This window comes from Callorhinus ursinus, unplaced genomic scaffold (genome assembly GCF_003265705.2).
Source record: "Callorhinus ursinus isolate GAN/ISIS: 27379988/994484 unplaced genomic scaffold, GSC_fseal_2.0 scaffold41, whole genome shotgun sequence".
NCBI lineage: Eukaryota > Metazoa > Chordata > Mammalia > Carnivora > Otariidae > Callorhinus > Callorhinus ursinus.
Genome location: NW_027397103.1, coordinates 775,432 through 788,081, shown reverse-complemented (window position 1 = coordinate 788,081; position 12,650 = coordinate 775,432). Strand labels below are relative to the sequence as shown.

Here is a 12,650-nt window from a genome sequence, read left to right as displayed (position 1 = left end):
AGGCCTCCATACGGACAGAATGCCTGGTCCCCCCCCCCCCGCCCCAACATCTGTGAATAAGGACTTTCTGAGATTGGGATTTTCAGTGTCAGGTTCCAGTGCAGAAAGTCTGGCTCCCAAATGGGAGAGAAAGAAAGAGCAGGTCCAATGTGATATGCTTTTCTCTTCTTCCCCCGACTTTTTTTCAGGGCTGGTGCCTGGCCTTGTCAACCTAGGGAACACCTGCTTCATGAACTCCCTGCTGCAAGGCCTGTCTGCCTGCCCCGCTTTCATCAAGTGGCTGGAAGAGTTCACCACCCAGTACACCCAGGATCAGAAGGAGCCCCCCCCCCACCAGTATTTATCCTTAACGCTGTTGCACCTCCTCAAAGGTATCTAGCTGGGAAGTTAAAGGGGATTGTGTACATTTTGAAAGCAGCAGCCCAAATGACAGGCAAAGGGTTAATAGCTTTTGTGTGAAAAAAGATCATGCAGATCATCATGAAAAAAACAAAACACACTAAGGGCCCAGTAGATACAAACAGCTATTTAAAAAAAAATTTTTTTTTAAAGATGTAACCATTTATTTTTAAAAAATTGTCAGTGTATTAACAGCTTTTTAGGGAAGAGAACAAATCCACTGCCACTTAAGCATTTTGATTGTAAGAAGTCCTCTGGTTAATTAAAGTTTAGAAAAAAAGAAGCGTCTTAGCCTAAGAAATAAGGTGGTTCGCAGAAGAAATAGTACAGACTGTATTTAGGTAGATAGTAAGAGTATCTAACGGGCACTCAAATACTCAACTTGGCCATCATCAAAGAAATAGAAATAACATAGCGGTGAGGTTATCATGTTGCCTGTCAGCAAAGACTGAAAACTCCACAGTCCTGCCCAGCTGTTGGATGACACGTTCAGACATGCTCGTGGCAGTGTGACCCAGGTCCGGCTTTATGGAGAGCAGCTTGGAATGGCACGGTGATAGCTTGCAAAGTGCTCAGTACCATCTGACCTAGGAATTCCGTTGACCATGACTGACGCTAGCCTGAAATGGAGTTGTAAGAGCAGATGAGCCCGGGAGTGGCTGACCAGCTGCCCTGAGCTTGGAGAGTCACAGGTATACCGGCTTGGCACGCTTAAAGCCGTCATCCATCCACCTTCATTTTTAAGCCAGCTTTTTTGCCTGTAGAACTAGTTTTTCCTCCCATAACATCTCTGAACGTCCTGAGGACGTTCCACAGAACACGATTTGGGAAATGCTGTGATGTGCACAAAGATTTCCCAACACCTGGTTACAAAGGAAGGCCGGAGAGGAGAGCGTGTGCGTGTCCCAACAGCAAAATGGTTAGGCAGTCACTGGAATATTACATAGCCATAATGAACCATCTTTGTCAAGTGTTTGTTGTTGTTGTTGCTAACGTGGGAGAGGCATAGGCTATAACGTTAAGTTTAAAAGAGCGGTGTTTGAAATATGTTGTAATTTGACTTCAGCAAAGCAAAGATTTCCACGGATAAAGGCTGGACAGAAAAAGACCAAAATGTTTACTATGGCCATTTGACAGTTTGGGAACCTTAAAACAAACAACCATATTTTTAAAGCTCTCAAAGGTAAGCACGTATTACTCTCACAGTGAGAAAAAAATTGGATTTAGAAAACGCTTGGCTCACTGTTGCTTTGCGGAGACATGTTCCCAGGTGATCTCAGCTTGACACAGAAAGCGAGTTCTGCTCTTCTGTGTAACAGGCGAATTGAAAGTAATTTCTTCTGCTCCCCTGTTTTAAACAAGTACCATCCCCGAGTGGAAAGCTGAAATGCGGGCGGGCGGTATAATGCAGGTTCAGGACGTGTCCTAGCGTGACCGCCAGTTCCCCCCTCTTCACATGCATGACCCAGAGCTGGGAACCAGAGCCATGCGGGCAGCTACACCTGGAATCTAGGCTCCCTTCCCTGCCTCTCCTTTGCAGGGTCATTTATTTTGGTTTTTAGAGATAATTTTTAATTTCACAAGTAACGCATGAATACATTCTGCTGGTAAAAATGAAAGCATCACGTGTAAGGCGACAGTTCCCTTTATCACTGCCCCACTCCTGTACCCCTCATTTCTTTCCCAAAGAAAATACAAGTGTATCTTTTCAGACTGTTTTCTGTGCATTTTAATATGTTTCTAAGCACCCAAAGAAATTAACATATTGTTTATGTTTTTTCATAACCAAATAGCATAATAATATCCATGTTGGAGAAATGTCCATTCCAGTACATGTAGCCCTACCTCATTCATTTCTTTCTCTTTGTGAGTTTATCAGTCTTATGTCTTTTGTGGGTTGCCTGCTCATTCCCACTGCCCAATTTTTAAAAATTGTGATAAAATATAACATAAAATGTACCATCTTCACCATTTTTAAGTACACATTAGGTAGCATTGAGTACACTCACATTGTTGGGTAACCATACCCACTATTCTCTTCACCAGAACTTTTCCATCATCCCATCGTGAAACTCTGTATCCTTTAAGCAGTGACTTCCCATTCTCCTTGATGCCCAGACCCTGGAAACCACTGTCCTACTTTCTGTCTCTGAGTTTGACTCTGTATCTCACAGAAGTGGGATCATACAGTATTTGTCCTCGTGGGTCTGGCTTATTTCACTCAGCATAGTGTCCTTGAGGTTCATCCACGTTGTAGCATGGGTCAGAATTCCATTCCTTTTAAAGGCTCCGTATGAATAATACCCCATTGTGTGTACACACTGCATTTTATTTGTCAATTCATAAGTCAAGAAACATTTGGGTTGTTTCCACCGTTGGCTATTGTGAATAATGCTGCTGTGGGCATGGGTGTACAAATATCTACTCATGTCCCTGCTTTTAATTCTTTTGGGTATATACCTAGAAGCGGAATTACTGGATCAGATGGTAATTCTGTTTAATTCTTTTAAGGGCTTGCCATACAGTTTTACAGGGCAGAGGTACCATTTTGCATTCCCCCCAACAGTGCACGCAGGGCTCCAGCTCTCCCACATCCTTGCCAATACTTGTTATTTAGTCTGTCTTTTTGATAGTAGCCATCATGGGTGTGAAGTGATCATCTCATTGTGGTTTTGATCTGCATTTCCCTACTGGTAAGTGATGCTGAGTAGGAGTTTTCATGTGTTTCTGGCCATTTGTATTATTGTGGTTTTATTGTGGTTTTTTTGTGTTTGTTCCTGTTTTATAAATGTCTACTCAAGTCCCTTGTCCATGTTTGAATTGGGATGTCTGCATTTTTATTGTGTTTCGGGAGCTCTTAATATGTTCTGGATAGCAATCCCTTATCAGATCTGTGATTTGCAAACCTCATTCACTTTCACCGTTGCACAGTATCCATAATGTCAAGATATTATTATTTAGCTATTTGCCTCCAGGGCCTTGTTGTCATAAGCAGGCTACAGTGAATGTTCTTGTTTGTGCCCATAGTGCACACAAGCCTGTGTTGCCCTGGCGTAGATCCTGGGAGAGTCGGATATAAACTGTGGGTTATGAAAAGTAGTAGACATTGCCATATCGCCCCACAGCATTTTAGGCAAAATTAGGCTAAGAGGGACTTAAAATTTTCCTTCAGAGGAAAAAAGCTAACCGACAGGCTGCCTGAGGAGCATAGGAGGAAGAAGAAGAAGGGAAGTATGGTTGCCTTCTTAATGGGCTCCCTTTGTTCTGGAGGGTAAAGGTCTGACACCAGGCTATGTCTGCCCCATTAAGATGAGCCTCAGGACTTAGCAGTGGCTAGCAGGGCTGCTGCTTCTCCCCTGGTTACCACCCTGAGTCACCACCACGTTCAGGTAGGGATGGCGGTGGCATTGCTCAGAACCTCCCGAGTCAGAGCCAAAGGAATGTCTCAAGTTCACTAAGTGCAAATCAGAAGAAACAGGCTAGCTTAGTTTTCCCGGAGTTAATTGAACTTGGGAAGCTGCCCTGTGCTGGCAGGCCCCTGTATTTTTTTTTTTTTTTTAAAGATTTTATTTGGCAGAGAGATACAGAGAGAGAGAGCAAGTAGGCAGAGAGGCAGGCAGAGAGAGAGGGAGAAGCAGGCTCCCCGCCGAGCAGGGAGCCCGATGCAGGGCTCGATCCCAGGACCCTGGGACTATGACCCGAGCTGAAGGCAGCCGCATAACCGACTGAGCCACCCAGGTGCCCCAGGCCCCTGTATTTTTATCTCCCACACTCTAGCAGTACTGGCCCAGTGAAATATACTGTGGAAGGGAGCGGGCAAGATCAGGGATCAGCGAACTATGGCGCGTGGGCTACGTCTGCACCACTGCCTGTTTTTGTCAATAAAGTTTTATTGAAACAGCCATGCCCATTTACTTGCTCTTTATGGCTGCCCTGGTGTTACAGCAGCAGAGTTGAGTAGTTGCTGCAGAGCCCGCAAAGCCAAAAATGTCCCCTGTCTGACCCCTGACTGAAAAAGTTTGCCAACCCTTGATCGAGCTGTAATTATAATATAAACTCATAAGCCCCTCACACTTCTATTTTTGTTCATTCGGCTTGATTCTACTTATGACTGAAAAGTAAACTCAGGGGTGCCTGAGTGGCTCAGTCAGTTGAGTGTCTGGTTCTTGGTCTTGGCTCAGGTCTTGATCTCACAGTCATGAGTTTGAGCCAAGCGTTGGGCTCTGTGCTGGGCGTGGAGCCTACATAAAAAAAAGGAAAAGAGGGAAAAAAAAAGGAACGGAAAGTAAACCACTCAGCAGCCCCCTTCAGGCTGCCATGTATGACTTGCTGTTTTACCATGATAATCAGAAACTCCAGGGAGACGGACACAGGTGAAGGCCCTGTGGCCTCAGAGAGAGTCCTATAGAGGGGAGTCAAGCACGGAGTGTGGGTTGGACTAGATGAATGTTTAAGGGCTCTCCTGCCCTCAGAACTGTGAGTAAAAACCATTTGATTCACTAGGAATCTTGCAACAATTTATATCGATGATGGAAATTCAAATAGCTGCAATCAGTTACTTCGTTTAAATGCTACGGGCTCATGAAAAATCACGTTCATTCAGGAAACACACAGTGCCTAACCGCCCTCTAAGCCTTGGGTAAGACTACAAAGAGGAATACTGAAAGAGCTATAGTCCCAAGGTGAATTTTATAGTGAGATGCTTAATTAACTTTGTTACGTTGTGCAGGGCAGGTTCCCTGGTTTCTTGTGCTAGTGATGCAATCTAATAATTGCATTACCTTTTTGGTTCCCAGCTCTGTCCTGCCAAGAAGTCACCGATGATGAGGTCTTAGATGCAAGCTGCTTGTTGGATGTCTTAAGAATGTACAGATGGCAGATCTCTTCATTTGAAGAACAGGTGAACACCCCATTCAAAATCCTGCCCGCTAATGCGCCGGGGCCTGAGCTGGCAATGACGGCTGGAAACTAGCCTTGTTGCTGCCGCGTGAGGAATAAATGCCAGTGTTGACCTTGTACTTGCCTGGCCTGAGTGTACATTTCTGGGGCAGTTTAGGATTCTGGGACCAGATCACAAACTTTGTTCCTCTTCTCCCGACCAGAGGAGGAAGACAGCTGTTTTTGTTTCTGGTTTTTTTTTGTTTTTGTTTTTGTTTTTTACCCAGGGAGTGGCAAGGTTAGCAGGATAGGGTTTGGACAGTTGCCAAAGAGCGAGCCTCCTTTTCGTCCTCGAGTGACGTTGCACTTGATTACCTGGGTCCTTCAGAGAGCAGCCGGTGGCTTTACCTTAGAAGCTTAGAGGTTCAGGTGAGACCCTTTTTTGAACCATACCCTCATTTAAAAAAAAAAAAAAAATCGTTTCTCGAGGCTAGATTACTTGAAATGGCCCCCGACCTTGAGCAGCCGTCATGAGCAACCCCAGGGCCTTACGCCAGCCCCTCGTACCCGCTTTCCCGCAACTACAGATTCACTGCCTCTTTTGGTCCTGCCCACCCTCCTCCTCCTGGGACCGCTAGTATGGACGGTGAGTCTGAGGCCGAAGCTGAGACAGTGAAGTTGTAGAGACAGGTCATTTAGCTTCCAGTGATGTGCAGGTACGCCCTCCCTGGCCACACTCCCAGGCCAGCTTTGGCCAGCTTTGTGTTGGCTGCTTCTGCCTCCACCATCCAGACACTGGACCCAAGAAATGGGAGACGGCCTTTAGGCTCCCCAAAGGGTGGGACCGGAGTGAAAAGCATTTAGAAATGCTGGAAAGGGAGGTGGGAAGGCTCTCCATTCCCCTTATTTTATAAAGACTACCTCTGTTTCCATTTTAGTCTGAAGCCACGTAGGTGTTCCTTTTTTTAAACATGGTGTTGAAGGTACCAACTTTCTTACAAGGCATCTCGATGAATCCCTTGTATATTGAAATGTTTTTCCGTTTAGAAAATACTTATTAAATCCTCCTCTGGTAGCTGCCATGATTTAGCTGCGTTTTCCTCTCTCTAACCTGAGAGAGTGACTGCGATTTAGTCCCAGGGACATCGGATACCTTGTCTAAGTCCCGCTCTTCTGTCAAGGACCCACTGGCGTGCCAGTTCCTCCGGGCAGTGTTTCCAGCAGCCTGAGCCTGCAGCAGTCACTGAGGCCCGCAGCTGTAGCGGTCAAGGGAAAGAGGCATGGCTGGCTGCTGGCCTCTGCCTCTCTGAAGGCAGCCGGAGCTTCTGGCCCGGGGCCTTGTCCACATCATTATTCCTGATCTTGTCAGTCAACGGCAGACACTTTGCAGTGTCTGGAGCTAGAGCTGTGGGGCAGGTATCGGGCCAGGCGCTTGCCTCGTGTGAATTCTCTGAGTTCATCCTCACGGCAGCCCTGTAAGGTCTCACCGTTACTGTCCCCATCTTGCAGATGAGAACACTGAGGTTCACAGAAGCCCAAAGTCACACAGCTCCTTAAGTGGCAGAGGCAGGATTCGGGCCACTCGTGCTCAAGTGCACAGCAAAGCTCCACCCTCTTCTTCGAGGCATTCCTTTTGTCAAGGCCAAGTAGTTCCATGGCCGACAGTGATGGAATAGGGTTTGGGTCTGACTCCAGGCTGTGTTGGGATTCTTCTCCCTGGGGAACCCTTGCTCCTGCTTCACAGACAAGATGCCTTGTCTGTGAGCCTCCTGGAAAAGCTGGTCCCCTTTCAGGCGGTAGCACCACCGCTAGATAAATAGCCAGGCGGCCCCATCTACCCCTGGGTTGTGCGTTCCACGAGGGCCTTGCCTTATTTATCTTTGAACCTTCCATCACTCTCTTGCTAACTGCCATTCATGGCCTAGGAGGGGATTCTTGTATATGGGCCTCAGATGTTTATGGAATGCCTGCCTCAGGCGGGACCCGTGGAGGGCCTGGGCTCGTGGTGGCAAACAGGACTTGCAGGGCTCCTGCTCACAGGGAGCTCCCATTCTAGTGGAGGACTGTGGACAGTAAAAGGGTCCCGAGAAGACAAGCGTGCTGATGGGCCGGTGTGAGTGTGGGGGGCCTGGAGCTGGGGTGAGGGGCAGAAAAGCAGTGGGGAGACTCCTTCAGGTAGGGAAGGCGCTTCTGGAGATGCGAGGTTTTTGCTGAGACCTGAAGTCTGAAAAGAAGGGAGGCCTGTGAGGAGCTGGGTGCAGAGTGTTCCAGACGGGACTGCGCAGGGTGAGACCTTAAGGATGCCGCGTTGGGGAAGGGCAAGGTGGCAGCGTGGCTGTGACCAGGGGCAGGAGGGCAGCGGAGGGGAGGGGCTCAGGCCGCGGCAGGTGGCAGATTGTGCAGGGCCCCAGGCGCTCTGCGCCGGAGCTGGGCTTCTGCTCTGTGTGCAGTGGGGACCCACTGGCAGCCTTGTACAGGGACTGATGTGACCTGATCTGTGTTTGAACAGGGCCTGCTGTCCCGGAGGGACTGTAGTGGGCAGAGGGAGCAGAGAGGAGGGTCGGGAGGGCGGCCGATGGCCTGGCTCAGACTGGGGTTGAGGCAGGGCGGATGGAGAGTCCTCGGGATTTGGGGTGTGTCCTGGAGGTGGCTGCACCGGCAGGAGGTGGCGGGGGGGGGAGGCGGGGGCCGGCTTCTTATGTCAGGGAGGGTCCTTGCAGGAGGGTCTCCTTCAGGACGTGCCTTCTCAGCAGAAATTTGAAGGATGAGAAGGAGGCAACTGTGTGAAGATGGGGGCGGGCTCCTCCAGCCAGGGTGCGGGAAGAGCAGGCCCCGAGATGGGAATCTGCGTGCTGGCTCACGGGGCGGGAGGAGGCCGGGTCGCAGGCCTGGTGAGCGAGGCCGGGAGCTCGAGGGGCCACATCACGTCTTTGGGCTTTGTAGGCTTCGGGCTTTGTAGGCTGGCTGGGGGTGGGGACTTACCCACCAGGGAAGGCACTGGGAAGTTGAAAGCGGAAGAGTAAAGGCACTTGCCTCTTAAAAGATCACCCTGGTGACTGCAGGGAGAGCATAACAGGGGTCAGTGCCTCCGGAATTCAGGGGAGGAGAGACCCACCCATCTCAGAAGAGTCAGGGATGGCTTTGGCTTTTGGGGAGAGCAGCCCCCTGCCATATGATGCAGCAATTCCACGTCCGGGCGTATGCCCAAAAGAACTGAAAGCCAGGACTCCAGCCGATACTTGTCCACCCATATACATAGCCGATCATTCACAACAGCCAAAAGGTAGAAGCGGCCCGGTGTCCAGCAATGCACGAATGGGTAAACAACATGCGGTGTGTGTGTGTGTACACACATGCAGTAGGATATGTATACGTGTGCGTACCTATGTATTCATATACACACACAATGGAATATTATTCAACTTTACAAAGGAAGGAAATTCTGACACGTGCTACACCGTGGATGAGCCTTGCAGACATTGAGCTCAGTGCAATAAGCCCAATCACGGAAGGACAAACACTGTATGATTCCTTATCCAAGTTTCCACAAGTGGCCCAATTGCTGGAGACAGAGGTGGCCGCCAGGGGCTGAGGGAGGGGGATGGGGAGTCAGTATTTAATGGGGACAGAGTTTCGGTTGGGGAAGCTAGAGAAGTTCAGAGGATGGGTTGTGCTGATGGTCACACAACAGTGTGAATGTACTTAACCCAGCAGGAGTGTATGCTTAAAAATGCTTAAAATGGCGGCTTGGACATCATGTGTGTACTTTACTGCAATAAAAAAGGAGTAGTCCGGTGGCGTGGAGGCCAGGGCCATGTTGACAAAGCTGAAACAGGCTCAGTCAGAGACAGCTGGTGTGAAGGCAGTGCTTCCCCCCTCCCCCCCCACAGCTTGCTTTCCTTCTCTCTCCCTTTGGGGCCCTTAGTTGAGGGCCTTTGTCGTGAAAATGTCTGGGATATAAATTTGCATTTAATGGGCCTAACCTTGAGAAGATGGAGAGCAGGGGCGCCTGGGTGGCTCAGTCAGTTAAGTGGCTGCCTTTGGCTTAGGTCACGATCCCGGAGTCCTGGGAGTCCTGGGATCGAGCCCTGTGTCGGACTGTCTCCTCAGCGAGGAGTCTGCTTCTCCCTCTCCCTCTGCCTGCTGCTTTGCCTACTTGTGCGCTCTCTCTATCTCTCTGTCAAATAAATAAATAAAATCTTTAAAAAAAAAAAAAGAGGGGCGCCTGGGTGGCTCAGTCATTAAGTGTCTGCCTTCAGCTCAGGTCATGATCCCCGGGTCCTGGGATCGAGCCCCACACTGGGCTCCGTGCTCGGCAGGAAGCCTGCTTCACCCTCTCCCACTCCCCTTGTTTGTGTTCCCTCTCTCGCTGAATTTCTCTCTGTCAAATAAATAAATAAAATCTTAAAAAAAAAAAGAAGGTGGAGAGCAAATTCTGCCCCGTTCGCTGCAGGGGGTCTGCCTGGTGGTGCACACAGGGCCCCCTCGGGCCTCTCTTAAGCTGCTTTGCCCTTTGACAGGATGCCCACGAGTTATTCCATGTCATTACCTCATCCCTGGAAGACGAGCGGGACCGGCAGCCCCGGGTCACCCATTTGTTTGATGTGCATTCCCTGGAGGTAAGCCCTTGGTATTTCCAAGACTTGTGTGGTTTGTGCATTTTCATAGGGATAGGTAGAGAACACGAGGATAATCTTTGTACAACTCTAAACTCAAAAGTCTCGGTAAAAATCAAGAGTGGGGGCACCTGGGTGGCTCAGTCATTAAGCATCTGCCTTCGGCTCAGGTCATGATCCCAGGATCCTGGGATCGAGCCCCACATCGGGTTCCCTGCTCAGCGGGATGCCTGCTTCTCCCTCTCCCACTCCCCCTGCTTGTGTTCCCTCTCTCGCTATGTCTCTCTCTGTCAAATAAATAAAATCTTTAAAAAAAAAAAATCAAGAGTGGGCGTGGGGCTGGGGGATTGTCTTATGCTGCAAACTTTGCAGTTGGTGACTTTGGGTAGGGGTGTCAAGGCTCTTTAAAATGATTCATTGCTGCAATTTGTGGTGGCTTTGAGAAGAAAAGGTATTTTTCCCCCTATTTAATACAGGGAGCAAGGAGCCATAGGAATGCTAAATGAATCCTCATTTCCCTGGAACATGATAAATATTAGGGAGTTGATAAAAGTTAACTAATAAAGGGGTGGGGAGAAATATTCCAGAGAGAGGAAATGTGTTTTTCATTTGATGAAGGATTAGGTACAGGAACCAACCAGAGAGAATCATCAGGGCTACTTTCAGGATCTGGTTAAAAATTGGGTTTAAGTGGTACAACCAGCAGAGAAACTTGTAAGCTTCAGGAGCAGGTGAGGGGGTTAAAAGGGATCGCAGCTGGGTTTTCAGTCTGGTTTTTTTTTTTCTTCTTTTTTTTCCCTACAGCAGCAGCCAGAAGTAACTCCTAAACAAATAACCTGCCGCACGAGAGGTAATCATTCCCTTCAAACTATAAGATGCAAGACGGGTACTTTTGAGATGTGACAATGATGTGCGTGTTTACAAAAACAATAACTTTTTTTCTGGGGACATCCAGTCCAGCTTGAACTGTGTGTACTTGCAAAGGAACTTGGGTTTTAGAAACAGCTCTACCTTGTTCCCTTGGGCCATCTTGAATTGTTCCCTCACACCTTGCTCAGTTTCCCGCCTGGAAAAAAAGTGACGGACTTATTTCTACTTCAAACAAGGGTTTCCTTTCTACCTTCTTGAATTGATCTCGTGAAGAGCTTCTTAGGCTGAAACTGTCATATCCTCAGCAAATGATCACTGTCCTCGTTAGAAGGAGATTGTTGTTTTCTTAAGACCTAAACTTAAGGAAAAAAAAAAAAGAAAAGACATGTGAATTCCTTTGTGCATCAGTAGTAATAACAGTGGTTATCTTTTGAGGCCCAAACTGTGTGCCAGGCACTGTAGCATCTCATTTAAGCCTCACAGCAATGGTGCGAAGTTGATCGTGGGGATAATGGGTTAATCATTGTCCTCATTCCCAGTGAACCAAGGTTCACAGAGATGAAGTGACTTCCTGGGTCATAAAACTAATAAGAAGCAAAGCCAGTTGATCGTGGGGCTAATGAGTTAATCATTGTCCCCATTCCCAGTGAACCGAGGCTCACAGAGATGAAGTGACTTCCTGGGTCATAAAACTAATAAGAAGCAAAGCCAGGATAGAGCCCAGGGCCGCCTGACTCTAGGATGTGTGTTTCTGACTAGCCTGCCACACTGTTGATTCCTCCAACTCCTGTCCTATCCAAAAAAAAAAAAAAAAAAAAATCCAGTTTTTCAGAACTTACTTATTCTGATGATTTTCAGAAGTTTATCTCACTTTCTGGAATGTTCCCTTATGGTATCCTTCCTTGGACATCTCAAACATCTTAAGCAAATGTTTGTGAAAATACATTATTCAACACCAGTTCCTTTTTTATTTCATTTTTTTTCCTTTCAAGATTTTATTTAAATTCAAGTTAGTTAACATATAATATAAATTCCTTTTTTAAATGTGGCTGTACCCATTATACAGAAACCACATTTAAGGACTTGCATAAATTCTCCTGGGAAGGGGATGGGTTGCCTTTTTGATGGAAGTCATTAAGGAAAGCTATTTCAGTTTACTTTTCAGGAACATTTTTCTTCCTAAAGAGGGAGTTGCTACCAAATACTAAGAAGGAGGGTGAGTTTGGAGGTTGGTGCCAGAGGGCTCAAGGTGGCATAGCAAGACATGTTCTGTGTTTCCAGGCTCACCTCACCCCACGTCCAATCACTGGAAATCTCAGCATCCTTTCCATGGAAGGCTGACGAGCAACATGATCTGCAAACACTGTGAACACCAGGTAAATACAATACCAGCGCTTGATATTTTCTGGCGAGGTTTTCTTTCAAGTCGAGACTTGGGAAGTATCTAGTGAGTGTGGACTGACGTTGGTCGGGGGCGTTTGTGGTCGCCTGGGCTTTGCGCACCTCGTGGACAGAGTGCCTCCCTTTAGTCAGTGACCCTCGGGTGGCCTCTTCTGCACCGAGAGCAGCAGACCCACTGTGGATTGGCAGGAACTGAGTCTCAAGGTTGGGTCTATACTGACAGTAGACACAACAGATTCTGTTGTTTGGTTGGGTTTTTGGGGGCTTGGGGGGGTTTGCTTTCAACGTTTTAAAGTAATTTTTATTTGGAAAATTTCCAACGTAAATACAAAAATAGAAAATTGTGTAACTGTTGCCTCGATCAATTTTAGGATATTGCCATCCTCCCCACCCCCACCAAAAAAAAACCACCTGTGCCCGTTAGCAGCTACTCTCCATTTCCCCCACTCTTCTAGCCTTAGGCGACCACTAACCTACTTTGTGTCT

General features: G+C 47.8%; 1 protein-coding gene across 6 annotated transcripts in view; it reads left to right on the top strand.

The window, feature by feature from the left end:
* USP30 (ubiquitin specific peptidase 30) overlaps positions 1–12,650 on the top strand; it is a 59,279-nt gene that overhangs the window by 35,263 nt on the left and 11,366 nt on the right. For 5 of the 6 annotated variants that reach the window (XM_025889330.2, XM_025889329.2, XM_025889333.2 and 2 more), the window contains 5 exons: positions 189–371; positions 5,196–5,299; positions 9,798–9,896; positions 10,698–10,743; positions 12,045–12,139. In XM_025889330.2, coding sequence (XP_025745115.1) covers positions 189–371; positions 5,196–5,299; positions 9,798–9,896; positions 10,698–10,743; positions 12,045–12,139 — 527 coding nt within the window. The remainder of the gene's footprint in view (positions 1–188; positions 372–5,195; positions 5,300–9,797; positions 9,897–10,697; positions 10,744–12,044; positions 12,140–12,650) is intronic. The other variant, XM_025889331.2, reaches the window with a different exon arrangement.